Below are 19,327 nucleotides of genomic sequence, written 5' to 3'. Positions count from 1 at the left end.
TACTTGCCTACCTACCTTTCTACTTACCTGCCTGCCTGCCTGCCTGCCTGCCTAGTAGGACCTATACTTAGGATTCTGAGACGGGGTACAGAGTACTGTACTGTACTACCTATACCTATATACCTTTATCAGATAGATACAGTAGGCGTAGAAGACAGATTAAAAGATAGACATACAGACAGACAGACAGTCAATGAGTCAATCAGTCAGTCAAGCCACTTGACAACAACTAACCGCTAATTATGAAAATATACCGTAGAAGAATAGGAGCTACTAATCACGAGGGGGAATTAAGGTAAGTGACTATAGCGTAATATGCATGTATAGATACTATCTACATCTCGACCCGCGCCACCAAAGATGGGAAAAAAAAAAAAAAAAAGAAAAAAAGAAAAAACAGAATTGAAGAAAAAGAAAAGAAAAGAAAAGAAAAAAAATGGTCGACCATAAGTACCATAAGTAAGTAATAGTAGTAGTGTAGTAGCAGGTCAGTGACTAACCGACGACTGCCGATCACACTCATGCACCCATCCATCCATCCATCCATCCATCCACCACCAACGCCAAATTGTCGGGGAATGATGAAATTTAAGGGCCCCAAAGCTGGTCCTGGTACCGGTCGTTCGAGACATGGCACGGCATGGCACGGCAGTCCGATGCATGCGAGAGGGACGGCGAAGAGCCACCGCCGAACAAATGCGAAGCGAGGGAGAAACAGAGACAGAGAGGGAGGGGGGGAGAGAGAGAGAGAGGGAGAGAGAGAGAGAAAGTATGCTGCAAATGGGTATAAGTGATCTTCGATTGGCGGGGGGAGGAAAACAACAACGCAATGCTCGATGCTAGAACTGGTAGGTAACAATGGGATGTGTTCGGAGGGGAAGGAAATGGCTCAGTCGACGGACTGTATGTATGCAGGACTGCCAGCTCGGTAAAAATAGTGCAGATGTGAATATGCGATTTGTCCAGATGTCTGGGGGTAAAAAAATGTCCAAGTTTTCATGTTCACGACCACTATCTCAAGGCACGGCCGCTCGCCCGTCGAGCGCCAACGGGCCGGAATCATTCAGGGGCGTGAGGGGATTGTCGTCCGACGACTCCGATCGCACCGGGGTATCGGCGCGCAGGTGTGGCTGTCGGGTCTGAATCGTGCTGGGGGTCTGGGTCAGAGACTGCCAGCCAGGGACCTCGCTGCCGTTGGAGAGGGTGGCCTCGGGATTCGAAGTTGGTGCGGGCGCAGGTTCCGCGTCCGACGCATCGGTGTCGTGAAGGTGCATGTTCTCAATATTGGCAGCCAGACCCGCCTCGACCGGCAGACTGCCCGATCGGTGGTCGTCAAACGAGCTCTGTACCGCTTCCCGGGCGGGCTCGGCTTCCGGCTGGTGGGAGGGCGTTCCCGACCGAGAGGCTTCGGACGAGCCTTGCTTCTCCGCCGACGCAGCTTGTTTGGCTTCCTCCTCAATATCGTTCGTATCATCGACCTCGGCGCTCAGATCGGTATAGGCGCGGCAATTCGGGCACTGGAACATGGGGTAGTCGGGCGTGTGGATGAGACGACTGACGCATTTGTAATGCCAGACGTGCGCGCAGGCCGCCATGAACAGACACTGGTAAGGCCGCTTCAAGACATTAGCTCCTCGAATGGAAACTTGAGAGAATGGAGACGAACCAGCACAGATCCCAGACAGATCGAGCATTCCCGACACCCAGAGTAGTCCGCCGTTTCTCCCTTGCCCAGGTTCTTGATTAGACTTTCCGTGTTTTTGCTATATCGCCATTAGCCTGTATTCAACAATACAAAAAGGATGCCGTACTTAAACTCGTTCGGCTGCTGCTGCCAGGACCGGTTACACTCGATCCGTATGCGCACGCAGCGAAAGATCATCTCCTCGCCTCCGCGGAAGTCAATCCCCAGCTGCACGATATCGCCATCTTTCACACTGTACAGCCGAGACGGCATGTTGGGCTGGCTCAGTCGCATGTGGTTCAGAAACGTCCCTGAGGAACTTCCGACATCCTTGACGTGCCACTGGCCGTTCAGGTATAGAAACTCGCAATGCTTCCGACTCACGACCTTCGACTTGAACCCCACGGGAGCATCGGAGGGCTCGGTCGGGTTGGCCACGGGCAGCCCATCGCGCTCGGAGTATCGCCCCACGCGGATGACGCAACTTTCGGACGGCAACGTGCGCGAGACCGGGATGAAGGGCAGGGAGGGTCGCGAGCTCTGGTGGGAGTCCTGGTGGGAGAAGAAGCGGATGGTGGCCTTCTGCTTCGGTCGCGGGGACGAGGTGGACGGATTCTCCGACATGACGGGGTCGGCCGACTCCAGGGCGCCCGCGTGGAGATTGCCTGATCCTGAGGGGCTGGATCCCTCGAGGTCGGGCCTCACATCGAGCGCCTGGGAAGATCCCCTCGGCCGCGACATGGTATCGTTGGACGGGGATGAGCTGGCGGACTCGGGATGGGGGAGAGACGAGCGCAGGTCAATGTCGAGGCCGCGGTAGCTGGGGAAAAAAACGGAACTATAGCGGGCGAAGGTGGACGGCTGTTCAGTTTCCGGGCATGGGCCCGAGTTGGTTGTCCCCACAGGCGTGAGGTGGGCAGACTCGGTTCCGGTGGAGGCGGGAGAAAACCAGGAAACTCGATTGCCGAGCGTATGACGGCGCGAGACACGAGGGGCGTTGGAGGAGGATGAGGAGGAGGAGGGCTGCGCGGAAAAGTGCAGTTGGGTGTAGGCACGCAGTTGGCTTAGGCGACGGAGGGGCCCCGAGCGAGAGTCGGATGGGAGGTTGGAGGAGGCGGAGGCGGAAACGGATGCAGACATGGGGCCAGTCGTCGGTCGTCCTTCTGCGTTGCTGCTGCTCGGCGGGCGGCGGGCGGCGCTGCTGCTGCTGCTGCTGCTGCTGCGACTAACTACTGCGGGTGCGGGCCAACACAAACAACAAGAGCGTTGGACCAGGCGAGAGTCACTGTCAGAAGTAAAGGAGAAGCGGCAAAGTAGCAGCAGCAATAGTGATTGTAGTAGAATAGAAATAAGATCCGTCTTCCCTCTCCGTAGTAATAAGAAGTGTCCTGCCCAACTATTTTTATCACCAAGTCAAGAAGAAAAAAAAAAATCGAACGATCCCAGCTTCACTTCTGCGATCGGCACGACAGCCCTAAATTGGGATCTTCTGGGATTCAGTCAGATCGGTCGCTGAGTGGGTGATGTTTAGAGTTGCCGGTCGATGCGACGACGCATGGCAATGGTTCAAGATGGTGGAGCCGGAGGCAAATCGGGTTCCTCTGGGTCAGGATGAAGCCGAGTGTGGGAACTGACGCAGGCGATCAGGGCAAGGGGGAAAGGACTGGGGGAGAAGGCAAAGGCAGAGTAGGAGGAACGGTGATGAAGAAAGGAGAAGGGCAAAGGAGAGAGAGAGAGAGAGAGAGAGAGCGAGAGAAATGGGCGAGCGCAGGGCGTCGGGAGAACGCCTCGCTGCTGGAATGCCGGAAAAGGATGGCAACCATGCGAGTCAGATGGTAAGATCTTTCCCAGTGGGGCGAGTGGAATGTGCAGGTTGAAGGAGAGTGAGTAGTAGTGAAGTAGTAGTCGTTCTACTAGTTAAAGCAGTAGTATCTAACGACATCGCACCATATCCTCAATGAGGAGGAAGAGGGTCGGGGCGGCGACTTCTCACGGGACTGACCTACTGGCTTGCCCCCCCTTCCCTCCGAAACACTGACAACCATGGATGGCCTCCTGCAAAGATTCCTTCCACTGCCCTTCCATTGTCGTCACTCGCTACGGAGTATTTACACGGGATACGCCAGCCCTGCCAAGTAGTTACCAGCCTGCAGTCAGGGTTAGTCAGGGAGGATTGGATTAGTTATTGGGCCTGACAGATCGTATCACGGTCTCACAGGAGTATCAGACCCAGATGAACCCTGCTGATGTAAGAAGAGTATTTCAACGGCCTGGCCTGTCTTCGAGTGAGTGCAGTGCAGTCAAGCCATGTCTGGGCATTCCCGGCCTGCATTGTTCGGGATTAGGAGGCAGGCGATGACGAGCCCCCTCCCTCACTACAAGATCCTCACCACCCCAAGTCGGTCTATCATCCGGAGGATGGCGCAGAGGATGAACCAGGATCCCGCTGGGTGCCTCCGCACTTGGCTGCTCATTTAGCTTTGCGGGGCAGAAGGAGGGCTGCACGTCGATACTGCTAAACTGCTTACTTGTCAGCCTCTCGCCATGGCTGATTGGCATCGGATCATGGGCCCGACGCCTTCATGTGATGCACCCCGTCGAAAGGGAGCCCCTCACGTGGTCCGATGGACTCAACTACTAGATATCTACTCCCTCCCTCCCTCTCCCTCATACTCTACGCAGGTTGGCTGTGCATGCGGACGGTGCCTGTTGCAATTGACGAATCCAGTCGCTGTCAGCAACTGGCTCCATCCTCACGGCCCACGGCTGGACCCGTGACAACCCCTGAGTAGACACCTGCTTGTAGGTATATCCATCCATCCATCCATCTATCTATCTCGTACTCCCTACTATGAAAGGAAAATCCAATCGTCATCGTTGGCCAGGAGGCCCCCTCGATCCAGCTGTGGGCATGGCGCTAATGCGACAGACAGACGAACCATCTCTGATCTGGACTCCCCGTCCGTGTAAGTTGACGGGTCTGACAGGTGATTGATTCAAACCCGTCTCCCCACGCTCATCCGCGATGATCATTCCTCCTGTCCGGTGATCATGCCGCATCCCTCCCGATGCCGGATTCTGCCTGCGGTGTGTGCAAACGGAGGTATACAGTAGATACGGGGCACCCGCTCGGTCTTCTAGGAGTCGGGTGAAGGCTACTACAATACGTCCTTATATCCTGCGAACCCTGGCCACAACACTGATGCGATCATCCCTTGTCGCCACACCGCACCTGGAGGCTGGACGGGCCTCCTATTCGGACCTCCTCGTAGAAATAAGGTTCTGAGCCGTGCGGTGCAATCTCCTGGCCACCACTCAACCGAGCGTCAACCGTCCGACTCCAGGGAATGGGCAACTGGCAAGTGATGGTAGTAGGATCCTGGCTGATGGGTTGGTTCTGAAGCTCAGATCGTGGAAGGATGGTCTGGTCAGGTCAGGTCGCGACTCGCGAGTGATCTTAGCTTCCGAGGTGGAACCGGGGGAGGTTTGCCCCCATGACGATGGGGTCGAAACTCGAACGGTCGGCAGGGAGGCGTGCTGGGATGGGCGACGGGGGACCGATTCGGGCGCGATCTGGGAGATATACGGACTGTATGGGAGGTCTGTCGCCCCCGGGCTAGTTTCACAATCCTGGTCGGTCGGCGCAGGTGTGGTATGTCGGTGGCTGGGGGGGGGGATGGTGAGGGTGGTGAGGACGATAAATAATCGCTGAACTCTGAGGAGCTGCGTGGGTGGGGCCGAGGGCGAGCATGACGATGGGGCAAGCAGCTGTGATAACGGTCAGGCCTCACCCCCAACCGGCAGGATAGGATGCGACGGTCGCAATGAATAATGCCATTGCCTAAGAGAAATGAATTGGTTCCTGTCGGTACTAGCAGTGTACGGTGTAGCAGCCTAGCCAACTACTAGTAGAAAGTATCTCGCAGTAGTCCGTAGTCGTAGATACTGTTAGCAGCTACCAGCCGGTGGAGCTCCGGGGGAGAGAATCGAGGCCTGAATGAATGACAGAGGGAGGAGTCAAGGCCAAGGGAGCTCCCCTTCTTTGCGCGTTATCATTTGCCCGCCCGGCGCCCCGTCCGCCCAGCAGTCAGTTGCTCTCAGTCTCACCAGTCACCACCGCCATCATCCCCCATCCCATCCCCCATGCGATGAACCTCCCCCGATTCTGCCTCTGCCTCTTCCATCTTCCCCTTCCCTCTTCCTAACCTCATCCTCCATCCTCATTCCCCACCCACCCCCCCAATCCTCATCCTCATCTCCGACCCGTCCTTCTCCTCCCTCCATTCCTCCCTCCCTCTCTCTCTATATGTCGAATTCGAAAGCGTAACCGAGGAAAGGTGATCGGGAAATTGAAGCGAAGGAAGTTGCCGTCTGCCTACTACTTACTTCCTGCTATCGCGCGCCGCGTCCTGTTCCCGCCCCGTCCCCTTCTTTGTCCCTCCCTCCCCCCCCCCCCCCCCCAAAAAACCGCCATTCGGTCCTTCCTTCTCTGCCTCCATCTTCCCGACCGACCGACCGACCGCCTGTCCACCACCGTCCGCGTGTGCTGCAGCTTTTGTTGGATGGGATAGACGACCGCTACCACCCACCCAGCCTCCGACTGCGACCCATCTGGCGTACCTCCCGCCACCCTTTGCTTTTCTATCCATCGCCGGCGGGGCCGTCTGCTGGTCCGGCGGGCCTTTCATTCTGACGGCATGAGCGGAATCACAAATGCATGCCTGTCGTGCCTCTCGACAGTCGACCGTTGGTGCCATATCTCAGCCTGTCTCGGCCCGATCGGGGCCCGCTCAAGGGATGGAATTTACGAGACAACGCTGGCAGACAATGAGCGGGAAGCCGTCTCCGATCTCTTGGGATACCTGGAAAACGTACGTCCAATTCCCCAGCCAATGGGTCTGGCTCCGTCCTGCTGGCCCGGTCGCCATCCCCACTGCTCTACCCCGTGGGCCCCCCAGCTCACTGCTCACCCGCATTTTGTACAGAGGACCGAAACCGACTTCTTCACCGGCGAACCCCTTCGCGCCTTAAGCACCCTGGTCTATTCCGACAATGTCGATCTGCAACGGAGCGCCAGTCTGACATTTGCTGAGATCACGGAGAGAGGTGCGACTTACACAGACCCCTTCTGTGGTGGACAAGCCAATGCTAACACACATTGATCATGGCAGATGTGCGCGAGGTGGACCGAGACACGCTGGAACCCATCCTCTTTCTGCTGCAGAGCTCGGATATCGAAGTCCAACGCGCTGCAAGTGCGGCTCTCGGCAATCTGGCTGTAAATGGTCTGTCTCCCTTACGTCCTTCTGCAACCACGGCGGCTGACTGGTCCCAGCGGATAACAAGGTGCTGATCGTCGCGCTGGGGGGACTGGCTCCCCTAATACGGCAGATGATGTCACCCAACGTGGAAGTCCAATGCAACGCGGTCGGCTGTATTACCAACCTAGCTACCCACGAGGATAACAAGGCCAAGATCGCTCGGTCCGGGGCATTGGGTCCGTTGATCCGTCTCGCCAAGTCGAAGGATATGCGAGTCCAGCGGAATGCGACAGGGGCGCTGTTGAATATGACACATTCGGGTGAGTCGCAACCGGTCTGAAAAGCCGTGAGCGCGTATCTAACTACGGGGTGTCTAGATGACAACCGACAACAACTGGTCAACGCCGGTGCAATCCCCGTCCTCGTCCAATTGCTCTCTTCCCCCGACGTCGATGTGCAATACTACTGCACGACCGCCCTCAGCAACATCGCCGTGGACTCGTCGAATCGCAAGAGGCTTGCGCAGACCGAATCCCGGTTGGTTCAGTCGCTGGTGCACCTCATGGATTCGTCCACCCCCAAAGTGCAGTGTCAAGCCGCGTTGGCGCTCCGCAACCTTGCCTCCGACGAGAAGTACCAGCTCGAGATTGTTCGCGCCAAGGGTCTTCCGCCACTGCTGCGACTGCTGCAGTCTTCCTACCTTCCTCTTATCCTCTCTGCCGTCGCGTGCATCCGCAACATCTCCATTCACCCTCTGAACGAATCTCCCATCATTGACGCGGGCTTCCTCAAGCCCCTGGTTGATCTCCTGGGATCGACCGACAACGAAGAGATCCAGTGCCACGCCATCTCGACCCTCCGGAACCTGGCCGCCAGCTCCGACCGCAACAAGGAGCTTGTCCTGCAAGCCGGGGCCGTGCAGAAGTGCAAGGACCTGGTGCTCCGGGTTCCTCTTAGCGTCCAGTCGGAAATGACGGCTGCGATCGCTGTGCTGGCTCTCAGCGATGAGCTGAAGCCCCACCTCCTAAATCTCGGGGTCTTTGACGTCCTGATCCCTCTCACGGAATCGGAGAGCATTGAAGTGCAAGGAAATAGCGCCGCGGCTCTGGGCAATCTGTCGTCGAAAGGTATGGACGCACTCTTCCCCAGTGTTACACCCCCAGATGCTGACTTGAACTAGTGGGGGATTATTCCATCTTCGTGCGTGACTGGGCAGACCCCAACGGCGGCATTCACGGGTACCTCAACCGATTCCTCGCCAGCGGCGACCCCACCTTCCAGCACATCGCCATCTGGACGCTGCTCCAGCTCTTGGAGTCGGAGGACCAGAGACTCGTCGGATACATCGCGCAGTCGGACGACATTGTACAGATGGTGAAGACTATCTCCGACAAGAGCATCGAGTCCGACGAGGAGGAGGCCGACGACGGCGAGGGCGAGGTCATCGCGCTGGCTCGGCGATGCCTCGAGTTTCTTGGGAACGGTCACCGGCAGACCCTGGTCGAGGGCTAATGGGTCCCCCTCTTGACGACTTGTATGGCTCCGGACCGACGCGTTCTCTTCTCTCCCTACGTTCTACCTATTTACTTTCGTGTCCTTTATCCTTTATTCTCCGCCGAGTGTTTTCTTATCTATAAGTTGAGTCGCCGTGTGTTCTACTGTTCCGACACGTCGCCCTATATTTGTCACCGGTGTTAAGCGGGCATTTGATTCGGTGTGTCTTGATTCGTGTCAGCGAGCATTCGGTGTGATGGCCTTGTTTGCTTTGTTGAGATGCTGTCCGTTGTCGTCTATAGTCTCCGCTGGGAAGACGCTGTGCTGACTTGAGGTGTCTGCGCATAATACTGTATTCATGTTAGAGCAGATATCGAGTCTATATTGCAATACATCGATATGAGTGTTATTCTACGACAGTAAATCTTGTGGATACTGTATGTACCAACTACTGTGTTGTAGTATCTAGTAGTAAATGCTGATGTCATGGGATGACCGGCCAAAGGTTTCTCCCGCCGCGTCACCGCCCACGGCAGAAAGAAAAGAAAAGCTTTGCTGCGCATTGCTTGAATCTCCGAATCCCCTCACCAAACAAGCTCCATTGCACCGCCTCTCACCCACCTCCACCATGACCAGCACGCTGCCAGCTGTGGCCATCCCGGGCCAGCGCCTGGGCCCAATTGCCTCCTTCTCCGCCGGCCCCGGCACCCACGTGCAGAACGCCAACATCTACGCCTCGATCGCCGGCCCGGTCCTCGTCGACGCCCACCCCTCCTCCAAGACCAAGTCCACGCTGAGCGTCTCGCGCACCGCCCTCCGCAACCCCTCCGCCGCCCCCTCCTCCTCAACACCACCACCACCAACAACAACAACCACCACCACATCCGGACCCCAGCCCCCCAAACCCAACAAACCCCGCTACAACACCCTCCCCGCCGTCGACTCGGTCGTGCTCGCCCGCGTCACCCGCGTCCAGAAACGCCAAGCCACGGTCTCCATCCTCGTCGTGCTCGACGACTCCGTCAGCTCGCACCCCCTCAACCCCACCGTCTCAGCCTCGGACAACGATAACATCGAAGCCATCCTCTCGTCCGCCGCGAACCCCGAGAACCATTCCAGTTCCGATGAGCTGCGCTTCCAGGCGCTTATTCGGCGCGAGGACGTCCGTGCTGTCGAGAAGGATCGCGTCGTCATGGATGAGATGTTCCGAGTCGGTGATATTGTGAGGGGCTCGGTTATTTCGCTTGGCGATCAGAGCTTTTATTATCTTACTACGGCGAGGAATGATCTGGGGGTTGTTATGGCCAGGAGTGAGGCGGGCAATATGATGTTTCCGGTTAGTTGGAAGGATATGAGGGATCCTGTTGGAGGGGGGTCGGAGTTGAGGAAGGTGGCGAGGCCGTTTTGAGTCTGAGATTGTCTGGCGAGAGCTAGGCGTTCGTTCTTTATTCTCGTCCTGTCCTGTCTGTTTGGGTCGGGTTGGGTCCGTCGGTCTGCCGGGCTAGATCTTCCGCCTCATGATGAAAAGTGATGTGCGCTGTTGCCAGATCCCTTCATATCATCTGGCCTGGCCTACACCTCTAAGGCCCCCTTCTATACCCATATCCATATCCATACCTACCGCCCCGGTCAGCGTTACCGCTCCGTCAGTTCTGCTCGAGACGTCAGTGAACCGACCACATGCCGTTGCGCGTGTCGCAGACCGAGAAGATATACGGAGTATCTCTCTGACTGACCCACCGACGAGCGGACTCATCACGACTTATGACTGTACATACCCAGTTGATGCTCGGGCTCGGGCATCTCAACTCCGTCCGTCCGCATTATGAAGCTGCGGATGACTATCTATCTACCTACCTACTTACTATTTACTCCTCTTATCCACCTGGGAGAAGACATCTTTTCTCATGGGTTGAATAAATAATTTGGTGGTAATGCTGGTGCTTAGTTCTCTTCTCTCTTCTTATTCTAGTTCTCAAGACGTATCCTGCAGATGGCTGCTGTTCTGACTGCGGTAGGTATACATAGATGGATAGATTGATAGCTTCGGTCTTTCTGCGTTTGTGTAGGTTGTGTTGGTGAGATTGTTCTTGTAAGTCCGCTTAGTAGGTACTGTTGTAGGTACGTTCGGTTCGAATCTTGTGCTGTGGATACAAAGTATACCGTACCTACCGGGTTCATCTATCTATTTCATGGACCTACTACGGATAGTTGCCTGCCTTAGTAGTTGCATTACCTATCTAGTATCTAGTGCTACTGCTATGATTGTTATAGAGTTAAGAAGAAAAACTTACCATGAACACATTCCCCTTCGTCAATTTTGAAATCCTCTCTTGTTTAACATATTCAGGATGTATGTATGTATAGTACTTTATGTAGTCTATCCCCCTCCCCACCTTATCAAACAAAAACAGAAACAAACAAACCCAAAGACAAGAAAAATAGAACACTCTTTCCCCCCTCCCCCTCCCCCTCTCCCCCCAGTCCCAGCCCCATAAACCAACCCTCAGAATCTAGGTACTCTTACTTCTTCAACGTCTTCTGCTTCTCCGCATCAATCAATTTCCTCCCCCTCCCCCCAACCACCAACCCCTTCCTCCGTCGCACATTATCCATATACCTCTTCGCGACATTTTCCCGATCGGCCAACTCGCCCAGATCTTCCAACTCCTCCTCCGTTGCCGGCACCCAGAACGGGTCCTCGTCCAGCGCCTCGAAGCCCGCGAAGATCAGCTGCGGCTGCGCCGCCCCCGACGTCCGCTTGCGGATCTCTTCCGCGAACCCGAACGATTCTGCTACCGGTAGGAGCGCGAGGATCGTGAAGAACGGCGTTCCTTCTTTCATTTGTTCGGAGAGGATTCGGCCCCGGCGGCGGGTTATTACGGCGTAGACGCGGCCGAGGACTTCGGCTTTTGGGGGGGGGGGAAGGGTTGCGGTTAGTGCGTGGTTTTGGTTTGGGGTTTTGGTATGGGGTTGGGGTATGGGGTATGGGGTATGGGGTTGTGTGGAGAGGAAAGGAGGGAGGGAGGGAGGGAGAACGTACTCGAAGCTTGAATCTCACAACTATACATAGCCAGCATGATCCGGGGACTCCAGTCCAGGAAGCCTTGCGAGATACTATCGCGGACAAGCCGGATGGCTTCGCCGGTGAGTCGGCCCAGATCGATATCTTCTTCGGACGCCGCGTTCACGGACAGATCTTCCAGGAACACGGCGATCCCCTGAATCGGTTCCAGACACAGAGGACCCTGGGCGGTGGCCATCTGGAAGGCATATGCGATTTTGTCGCAGAAGTCGCGCACGATGAGCGCTTCGCGGCTGCTGGTGTCGGCGTTGACGCTGGGTTGTTGTTTCGGGTCGTCGAGGAGGCTGGATTGATTGTTTGTTAGTCTGGGTTTGGTTTGAGGATGATATTTGGGGTTAGGATAGAGGGGATGAGGTACAATTTCTCGCAGGTGTTGACTTCGGTGGCGTCGACGAGGATGTTAGGGCCAACGCGTCGCGGTCCGAATGCCGTGATTCGGTCGACGATGTTCTTCCATAGCCCTTTGTCGTTGTCGGTGACTTCTTCGTCGACGATCCTGCTCAGCTCTTTCCGGAACTCCTGCAGCGAGAGGGACGTGGTTTCGCGCGCCTCGTCCGTGGCGTCGGCGGCTTCGGCTTGCGCGGTCTCGGCCGTAGTGGTGTTGGTGGGTTGGCTTTCAGCGGCTGTGCGCTTCTCGGTCTGGAGTCGCTTGAGGGTTCCGACGTGCTTGGAGATGAAGTCGGTCACGGCGGAGGGGAGAGGGACGACGCGCAGGCGCATGGTCAGTTGCTTGGACGGCGAGACGGCCAGGACTCCGCCTCGTCCGAGCTCGGGGTTCTTGGGAGCTGCCATCTCCGGCGCGCTGGTGATGGTTTCCCGGTATGGCACGATGGTCTCGCCGGTTTGGATGTCGCATTTGGCGAACCGCTCGCGGAGATCCTTGATGCACCGTTCGAGATGCAGCTCGCCCGCCGTCAGGATGACATGCTCGCCGCTGGGGAGGACTTCGTATTGCGCGCATGGGTCGCTTTGCTCCAGCAGGCGCAGACCCGTCACCATCTTGCTCAGGTCTGCTGGGTTCGTCGGCTCGAGGGAAACTCGCACAATGGGGGGACTGGCAAGCGAGACACCAGCCAGGTTGATGCTACCCTCGAGCTGCGAGCACAGCGTTCCTGACTTGAGGACGTGGCCTGCGAGACCGCCAATGCCGAACACAGCACCGGCGGGGACAGACTGAAGAGGTTCGAGACTCCGGCCCATCAGCAGGTACAGATCGGTGACGACCACCTTCTGAGGCTCGGGGCTGGCGTGTGGGTTCTCCGGCGAGAACTTGGGCGCCAAAACATACACGGAGTCTCCAACTGAGAGCGTGCCTGAGTAGAGACGCGCAAACCCAATCAGATGTTCGGGGTCCTCCTTCTCTTCCTCCTCTTGAGCTGGCTCGTCGTCCGTGATGGTCGTATGCTGGAGGGCTGAAGTCATGTGAACGAAGTCGTCCGTCTGGTCATTGCCGGCCTCTGCCTGCAATTTGGCGATTTCCTCTCTCTTCTTGCGAGCAATTTCCCGGGCCTCGTCCGCCGACATGGTGGCTCCAGATCGCTTCTTGCTGGACATCAGCTCGCTTTCGGGGATAGCCACCATCTTACTGACGTACGCAACGACAGGCTCGTCCGGCTGCGTCTTGAAACTGATCATGGCGTCCTTGATTTTCTGGTCCACGAAGCTAGATCCGGGGGAGTCTTCGATCATGGGCGGCAACCGCTCTGCTTGGGCGGCGCGCGGGCTGGGGAGATATTCGATGACCGACACCAAAACGGCGGTCGATAGAGGCAGCCACATCGAGAACAGCGTCGTCATGACATTCTTGGGGTCGCGCGAGCGCAGGATATACGCCGGAATGTTGACATTCAGAGATTTGGTGATCTTCTCCAGCAGAGCCGGGTCCCTACCGCAGGTTAGCAGATGAAGTTCAAACGCATGCCAACCGACCGTACCCCTTTCCTGTGCCCGCACCGGTTGTGGCTTCGTACGCCGCCCAGATACTGTCCAACACGAGCTGGACGAACATGGGCTTCAACGCGCGACCCTTCAGATGCTTCTGGCCCAGCACTCGCTTGGTCTTAGGATCGAGGTAGTAATCGCCCCAGAGAACCTTCTCGAGGACGGCGCGCTTGATCCCCAGCTTCTTCTCGTAGATGGCCGCAAACTGGCGGATCGTAAAGGCCCAGCCATCGACAGCACTGCAGAAGATGACGTTGTTCTTCTCCGGCGCAAAGTAGAGGTCCTCGTCGTCTCGCTCCTCGTACTCCGCCGTCGGCTCGTCATCCTGGTCATGCTTCGACGATGCGTTGTTGACCCGCTCCTCCATGCGCTCCCGCCACTGCAGGTCCTCCTCCATGCGCTCGCCCTGGTAGAAACTGCCGATGACGGCGTTGACCTGCTCCAGCAGCTTGCTCATGTGCTGGTAGGCCTCACTCGGGCTCATCTTCAGCTCGGTGACCAGTCGGTCGATCTTGTTGATGACCAGGATGGGCTTGAGCTGCTCGACCCACGATTGCCGCAGCACGGTGACCGTCTGACTGCAGACGCCCTCCACGGCATCGACCAGCACCAGCGCGCCATCGCACAGACGCGACGCCGTCGACACCTCGCTGCTGAAATCGATATGCCCCGGCGAGTCGATCAGATTGATCAGGTACTCTTTGGCCTCGGGTGCCGCGTCCGGAGCCGATCGCCGCATCATGGAGAAGAAGAGCGAAATCGCCGACGATTCCATCGTGATTCCGCGGAGCTGCTCGTCTGGACGTGAGTCCAGGTAGCGGATCTTGCCCGCCAGCTTGGGCGAGATGATGCCATTGGTGGCGATCAAGCTGTCTGTCAGTGATGTTTTACCGTGATCCTGGAGTTGGGTTAGTGGGGGAACTCAGGAATTCTGGCTGTCCGTAGGGCTGGAGCACATACGACGTGCGCGAGAATGCAGATCTGTGATGGGAGTTAGCGTTGGTTTTGACATGGGGCTTTGCAGCGCGACAGGGCGGGCAGAAGTGGGATGAGGATGGATGGATGGATGGAGGGGCAACTTGCATTCCGTACGTCGTCGGGCTTCCGTTGCAGACGCACAAGATCGTCCACATTGACGACGGGCATTTTGCAAAAGATCTGGCGCTGTCGCACAGCTTCCAGGCCAGAAAGTTGCTCGACTGGCTGGAGACTTGCGGTTGGATTCTTTCTGGAGTTCGGCGCGCTGCGGGTCTGAGGAGGAAAATCTGGTCGCCGGCAAATGCAATCAATCAGCCAAAAGATCCTGTGTTTCGGGCGCGGAGATGGCAATTCACGCAGGACTCTGACCAGTATGACACCAGAACAGCCAGAGGTTGCTGGGACTGAGGTTCTTGATTATTAATGGCTGCGATTCTGCTAATTAAGTCGCATTCCGACAAGGTGTCTGTCTTGGATATATACGCAGGCATCCGGTTCTCTTATGCCAGTATCCTGGCGGACGATGGATGGATGTATGTATGATCATGATCCTGCCCTTGCTCGCTACTACTACTTAGGGGGCATGCAACTAAATTCCAGACATGGTGGTATACAATGGGTATAGTACAAAGGTGAAGTGGAATGACTCAAATGGCATCATCATGACTCATCATCAAACGAGAGCTTGATCTTTTTCTTCTGCTTCGCCTTGCGACTGCCTGAGTCTTTCCTCGGTGTCTCCTTGGTTTCTTCCGCACGAGGTTCTTCTCCGACCACCTTGGCCTGCTTCCTCTTGCGAGGTCCTCCTATCTCCGCCACGTTCTGTTTGGAGGCCGTCCCGTCCACGCCCATCCCAGACCCGGACGCGCCTTTGTCTTCCGGGTCCTTCGGGGCATTGTCGTTATAGCCTTCCCTGTCCTCGTCGCCGCGAACGAGAGCTTCGTATTCTTCCTTGGAGATGATCTCATTACTCTCCTCGTCGACGTAGGTAGGTCCGTCATCGTCGGTCTCGTTCTTCGGTTTTCGCGGTCGCGCAATGGGTCTCTCCAGACGACCGGAGGTGTCTCCGTACTGGTTCTTGAGTCTTTGTAGGAACGCTGGCTGTTTGGCCTCTGGGAATCGGTTAGCGTTGTCTGGGAAGGGGGCGAGGGGTACAAAGAAGCGCACCATAGGCGAGGTCCTTTGCCTTGAACGACATGGCTTGGTCAGCCGGTTCTGACTGTCAGCCTATACAGTCTCAAGCACACAATGTAGATAGGGAGAACTGATGTTACAGCAGTTCAAAGTAAGTAGATCGTAGGGTGGTAGATAGATTGTAGTATACCCCGCCGCTTCTCAGCTGTGGGGAACTTTCCTGCGCAGTCTTTCAGCACGGCGTCATCCCGTCAGTCCGGGTGGTCTGAATCGGGGAGATATGGTATCCAGCTACAATTGTATATTGTAACTTCATGAAGAGGAAGAAGATGACGTTTTCTTCCGGGAGGGATAGATGGTGAAGTGGATTCGGGCATACAGCTCCGGCGGGTTCAGAAAAAGTTGCAGAAGGATCAGGCTGGAAGCCTGGAACTGAAATAATTCTTGATAAGAGTCAGAAAATAATAGCAGAATCTTCTAATCTTTATAAAGATTTTAATTTTTATAAAATTTAATTATATAATAATTCTGATTTCTGCAGAGTTTTATAAATTATAATTTTATTATATAATTTTTTAATTTTTATATAATTATATTATTTTTTTATTTTTTTTTAAAAAAGGTTTATCTACAAGATTTTTCTTAGATCTATATATATAATATATAATTTTATATAGATTTTTCTTAAGTCTATATATATAATATATAATTTTATATAGATTTTTATATGGAATCATTATAAGGGGTTGATTGTATGAGATAGTGTGAAGAAGATATATATCTATCGCGAAGTCAAGATAGGGGTTGTATTACTTAAAGTGTTGTCGCTGGTTTGCTAGCTAGTGTTATGGGGTTCTCGTACAAACCCTCCAAATCCCAAATACTTGACAATATATAAGAGTGTGTATTGAGATAGTGTGAAGAAAGTATATCTATCGCGAAGTCAAGATAGTATCTGTATTATTTAAAGTATTATTACTAGTCTTTTATCTAGCTTTTTTTATAAATAGATATATCTATAAGAATTTTATAAGTTATATATTATATTAATATAATTACTTTGCGAGAAACTGTCTCCGCAGTATAAATATTTCTTATAATATATTATATTATAAAAATTATAAGAATTATTATTCTTATAATTATTTCTTTTCTTAGAATCTTAATTTCTAAGATTATTTAAGAACTTTTCTTAAGAAGACTTTATTGAACTTTCACTTTCTCATACAAATTTAGTACAAAAGTAAGATGAAAGTGAGAGAAAGATAAGAGAAGTAAAAAAATAAAAAGAATCAGAGATTAGATAACTAAGTAAGAACTTTTCTCTAATCTCTTAGAAAGATTTTACTGAACTCTTATTTTCTTATATAAATTAAGTATAAAAATAAGATAAAAGTAAGATAAAGATAAAAGAAAGATAAAAGAAAGATAAAAAAAATAATAAAAAAAATTAAAAATTAAAAAAAGACTAAAAACTAATTCAACTTGATTAGAACTTATTAAAAAATTAATTAAAAACTAAGAGATCTTTTTATTTATATTTATAATTAATTAGCTATCAAAAATATATAAAAATATATAAAAATTATATAAAAATTATATAAATAGAACAGGGTCAAGAATAATAGAATTAGTAATTAAATAAAGACTAAAATAATTAATAAAAATAAGATCTCTTACTCTACTACAGGATAGATAAAACTTAAAATTAATCTACTAATTAATAATCTAAGATAATTAATTAACTTGGCTCTATAGTTAACTAATCTAAGATTATTAATTAATAAATCTTAAATAATAAATTAATAAGTCTTAGATAGTAAACTAGCTAATCTATCTATATTATTAATATATTCTTATAGTTTTAATAAGATAAAATATCAGAAAAAACTGAAGTAAATAAATTACTAAAATAGAAAATAATAATAATAGAATTTAATAAATTATTATATTTAACTATTTAATAAATTAAATATATTTCTAATTAAGAAACTACTTAATCAGACTATTTATTTATATTTTATTAATAGATATTTATTAAATATTAATTATTTTATTCAGAACTTCTTGCCTTAATTAATAATTAATAATATCAATATATTTCAGACTAGTCTAAAATAAAAAATTCTTATTAATAAGAATTTTAACTATTTAATAATTATTATATAATATAGAGAAGTATTAATTAGAATTAAATTCTATTTATTTAAAAAATCTTCTTTATTAAAAAAGTTATTTAACTATAACAATTAGAACTAATAATTCAGCTTTAGTAATTAAAAAAATTATATAATATTATTTCTTACTTAGTTAATTAATAGAATTATTAAATAAATAAATAATATATTCTATTAAATTAGTATAATCTTAATTATTAGTAAAACTAGTATTACTAATTATATAAAATAAAATAAAACTAGAGTTAAATTTAATAACTAAGTTTTTTATTTTTTTTAAATAAAAAATTAAATAATCTATAGTTCTAAGATATTTAAAACTTAAATTAATTAGATATTCTGAAATTAACTAATATAATTTAATAATATTAAATCTAGTTTAAATTATAAAATATAGAACTAATTCTACTTTCTACTAAAATTTATAAATTTAATTAATAATAATCTAGTAAAGTAGATTTTTTATTAATTTTTTACTTAAAAGTAGAGATTTAGAGCTTTTTCTTTATTTTAAATTAAACTTATTAATAATCTTATTAATATAATTTAATTATTAAATCTATAATTTTCTATTTAAGTGATTATATAAAATTTAAATAACTGGCTTAGCTCTGCAGTCAACTAGCCTGAGATTATCAACTGGCGAGCCTTAGGCAGTGAACTGGCGAGCCTTAGGCAGCGAACTGGCCAGTCTGCCTATATTATTGACATTATTATTTATAAAAAATTAGATATTATTAAAACTTCTGCTATAAAATCTTTTTTATAAAAAAATTAATTAAAAAAAAGATAATTTTTTTTTATAATATTTATTTTATATAAATTTATCATGGCTGTTTTATATAGCTATAATTATATTATTATTTATTATATTTTAGATTTCTATAATTATAATTAGATAATAAATATTATAAATATCTTTATAATTATAATTAAATAATAAATATAATATAATATTTTTTAATTTAAATATAAATCAGAGCTCAAGACTTAGAACTTAGAATTTTAAGAAAGAATATTTTTTTAAATTCTTTTTTTTTTTTTTTTTTCTTAACTTTTTTTATTTTTTAATTTTTTTTTCTTAATCTCTGCGGTCTTTCCCCTCTTTAATTATTATTATTATTATAAATAAATACTTATTTAAAGAATTCTTATAATTATTTATATTCTTACAGCTATTTTATATTTTTATAATTATTTTATATTTTTTATAGTTTACTTTATATCTTTACAGCTGTTTTATATCTTCGCGGCTTGTTTTATATCTTTGTAGTTATTTTATATTTTTATAATTATTTTATAATTTTTATAATTTATTTTATATCTTTATAACTGTTTTTTATTTTTATAATTTATTTTATTTTTTATAATTATTTTATACTCTCGCGGCTCTGAAGTATCTATATTAAATTATAAGATATAATATTTTATAATTTTTATTAATTTACAGATACTTATTATTTTACAAGTCTAAGATATATATAATCTAATCTAAAAATTATAATTAATTATTTTAATATTTTTTTTTATATTATATATTTATTAATTTTTTTTTTATAAAAAAATTACTATT

At 49.5% G+C, this 19,327-nt stretch overlaps 5 protein-coding genes across 5 annotated transcripts; 2 read left to right on the top strand and 3 right to left on the bottom strand.

The window, feature by feature from the left end:
• Positions 1-1,016: 1,016 nt before the first annotated feature.
• Positions 1,017-2,824, bottom strand: BO70DRAFT_302200 (FHA domain protein; the record flags this gene model as incomplete). Its single annotated transcript, XM_025539740.1, has 3 exons — positions 1,017-1,630; positions 1,663-1,763; positions 1,812-2,824. The coding sequence occupies 3 exons, from the start codon at positions 2,822-2,824 to the stop codon at positions 1,017-1,019; spliced, it is 1,728 nt and encodes a 575-aa protein (XP_025394525.1).
• Positions 2,825-6,144: 3,320 nt separating this feature from the next.
• vac8 (protein anchor VAC8) lies at positions 6,145-8,849 on the top strand. Its single transcript, XM_025544399.1, has 6 exons — positions 6,145-6,555; positions 6,670-6,790; positions 6,856-6,969; positions 7,020-7,265; positions 7,323-8,072; positions 8,126-8,849. Exons 1-6 carry the CDS (start codon positions 6,382-6,384, stop codon positions 8,455-8,457), a joined length of 1,737 nt encoding a protein of 578 aa, XP_025394524.1. The 5' UTR covers positions 6,145-6,381; the 3' UTR covers positions 8,458-8,849.
• A 134-nt stretch (positions 8,850-8,983) lies between these two features.
• Positions 8,984-9,922, top strand: BO70DRAFT_185382 (exosome non-catalytic core subunit CSL4). Its single transcript, XM_025538468.1, has one exon. The coding sequence runs from the start codon at positions 9,068-9,070 to the stop codon at positions 9,845-9,847; it is 780 nt and encodes a 259-aa protein (XP_025394523.1). The 5' UTR covers positions 8,984-9,067; the 3' UTR covers positions 9,848-9,922.
• Positions 9,923-10,962: 1,040 nt separating this feature from the next.
• Positions 10,963-14,674, bottom strand: BO70DRAFT_433335 (GTPase RIA1; the record flags this gene model as incomplete). The annotated part of the gene is made up of 6 exons (XM_025548402.1): positions 14,549-14,674; positions 14,426-14,446; positions 13,459-14,363; positions 11,883-13,409; positions 11,483-11,808; positions 10,963-11,348 (listed from the first exon to the last, which is right to left on the bottom strand). The coding sequence occupies exons 1-6, from the start codon at positions 14,609-14,611 to the stop codon at positions 10,963-10,965; spliced, it is 3,228 nt and encodes a 1,075-aa protein (XP_025394522.1). The 5' UTR covers positions 14,612-14,674.
• A 328-nt stretch (positions 14,675-15,002) lies between these two features.
• Positions 15,003-15,966, bottom strand: BO70DRAFT_366693 (DUF4604 domain-containing protein). Its single transcript, XM_025544398.1, has one exon. It carries the CDS (start codon positions 15,611-15,613, stop codon positions 15,104-15,106), a length of 510 nt encoding a protein of 169 aa, XP_025394521.1. The 5' UTR covers positions 15,614-15,966; the 3' UTR covers positions 15,003-15,103.
• Positions 15,967-19,327: the final 3,361 nt, after the last annotated feature.

This window comes from Aspergillus heteromorphus (assembly GCF_003184545.1).
Source record: "Aspergillus heteromorphus CBS 117.55 chromosome Unknown BO70scaffold_51, whole genome shotgun sequence".
In the NCBI taxonomy this organism is placed as follows: Eukaryota; Fungi; Ascomycota; class Eurotiomycetes; order Eurotiales; family Aspergillaceae; genus Aspergillus; species Aspergillus heteromorphus.
The sequence above is the reverse complement of the archived record's forward strand: the minus strand, read 5'-3'. Positions and strand labels throughout refer to the sequence as shown.

Bases quoted from the DNA above. Each gene is read 5' to 3' on its own strand.
- vac8 (XM_025544399.1), top strand. From the start codon at position 6,382: ATGAGCGGAATCACAAATGCATGCCTGTCGTGCCTCTCGACAGTCGAC. The intron at 6,791-6,855 runs GTGCGACTTACA...TGATCATGGCAG, and splicing joins TGCTGAGATCACGGAGAGAG to ATGTGCGCGAGGTGGACCGA. The intron at 6,970-7,019 runs GTCTGTCTCCCT...GACTGGTCCCAG, and splicing joins CGGCAATCTGGCTGTAAATG to CGGATAACAAGGTGCTGATC.
- BO70DRAFT_185382 (XM_025538468.1), top strand. From the start codon at position 9,068: ATGACCAGCACGCTGCCAGCTGTGGCCATCCCGGGCCAGCGCCTGGGC.
- BO70DRAFT_366693 (XM_025544398.1), bottom strand. From the start codon at position 15,613: ATGGTGCGCTTCTTTGTACCCCTCGCCCCCTTCCCAGACAACGCTAAC.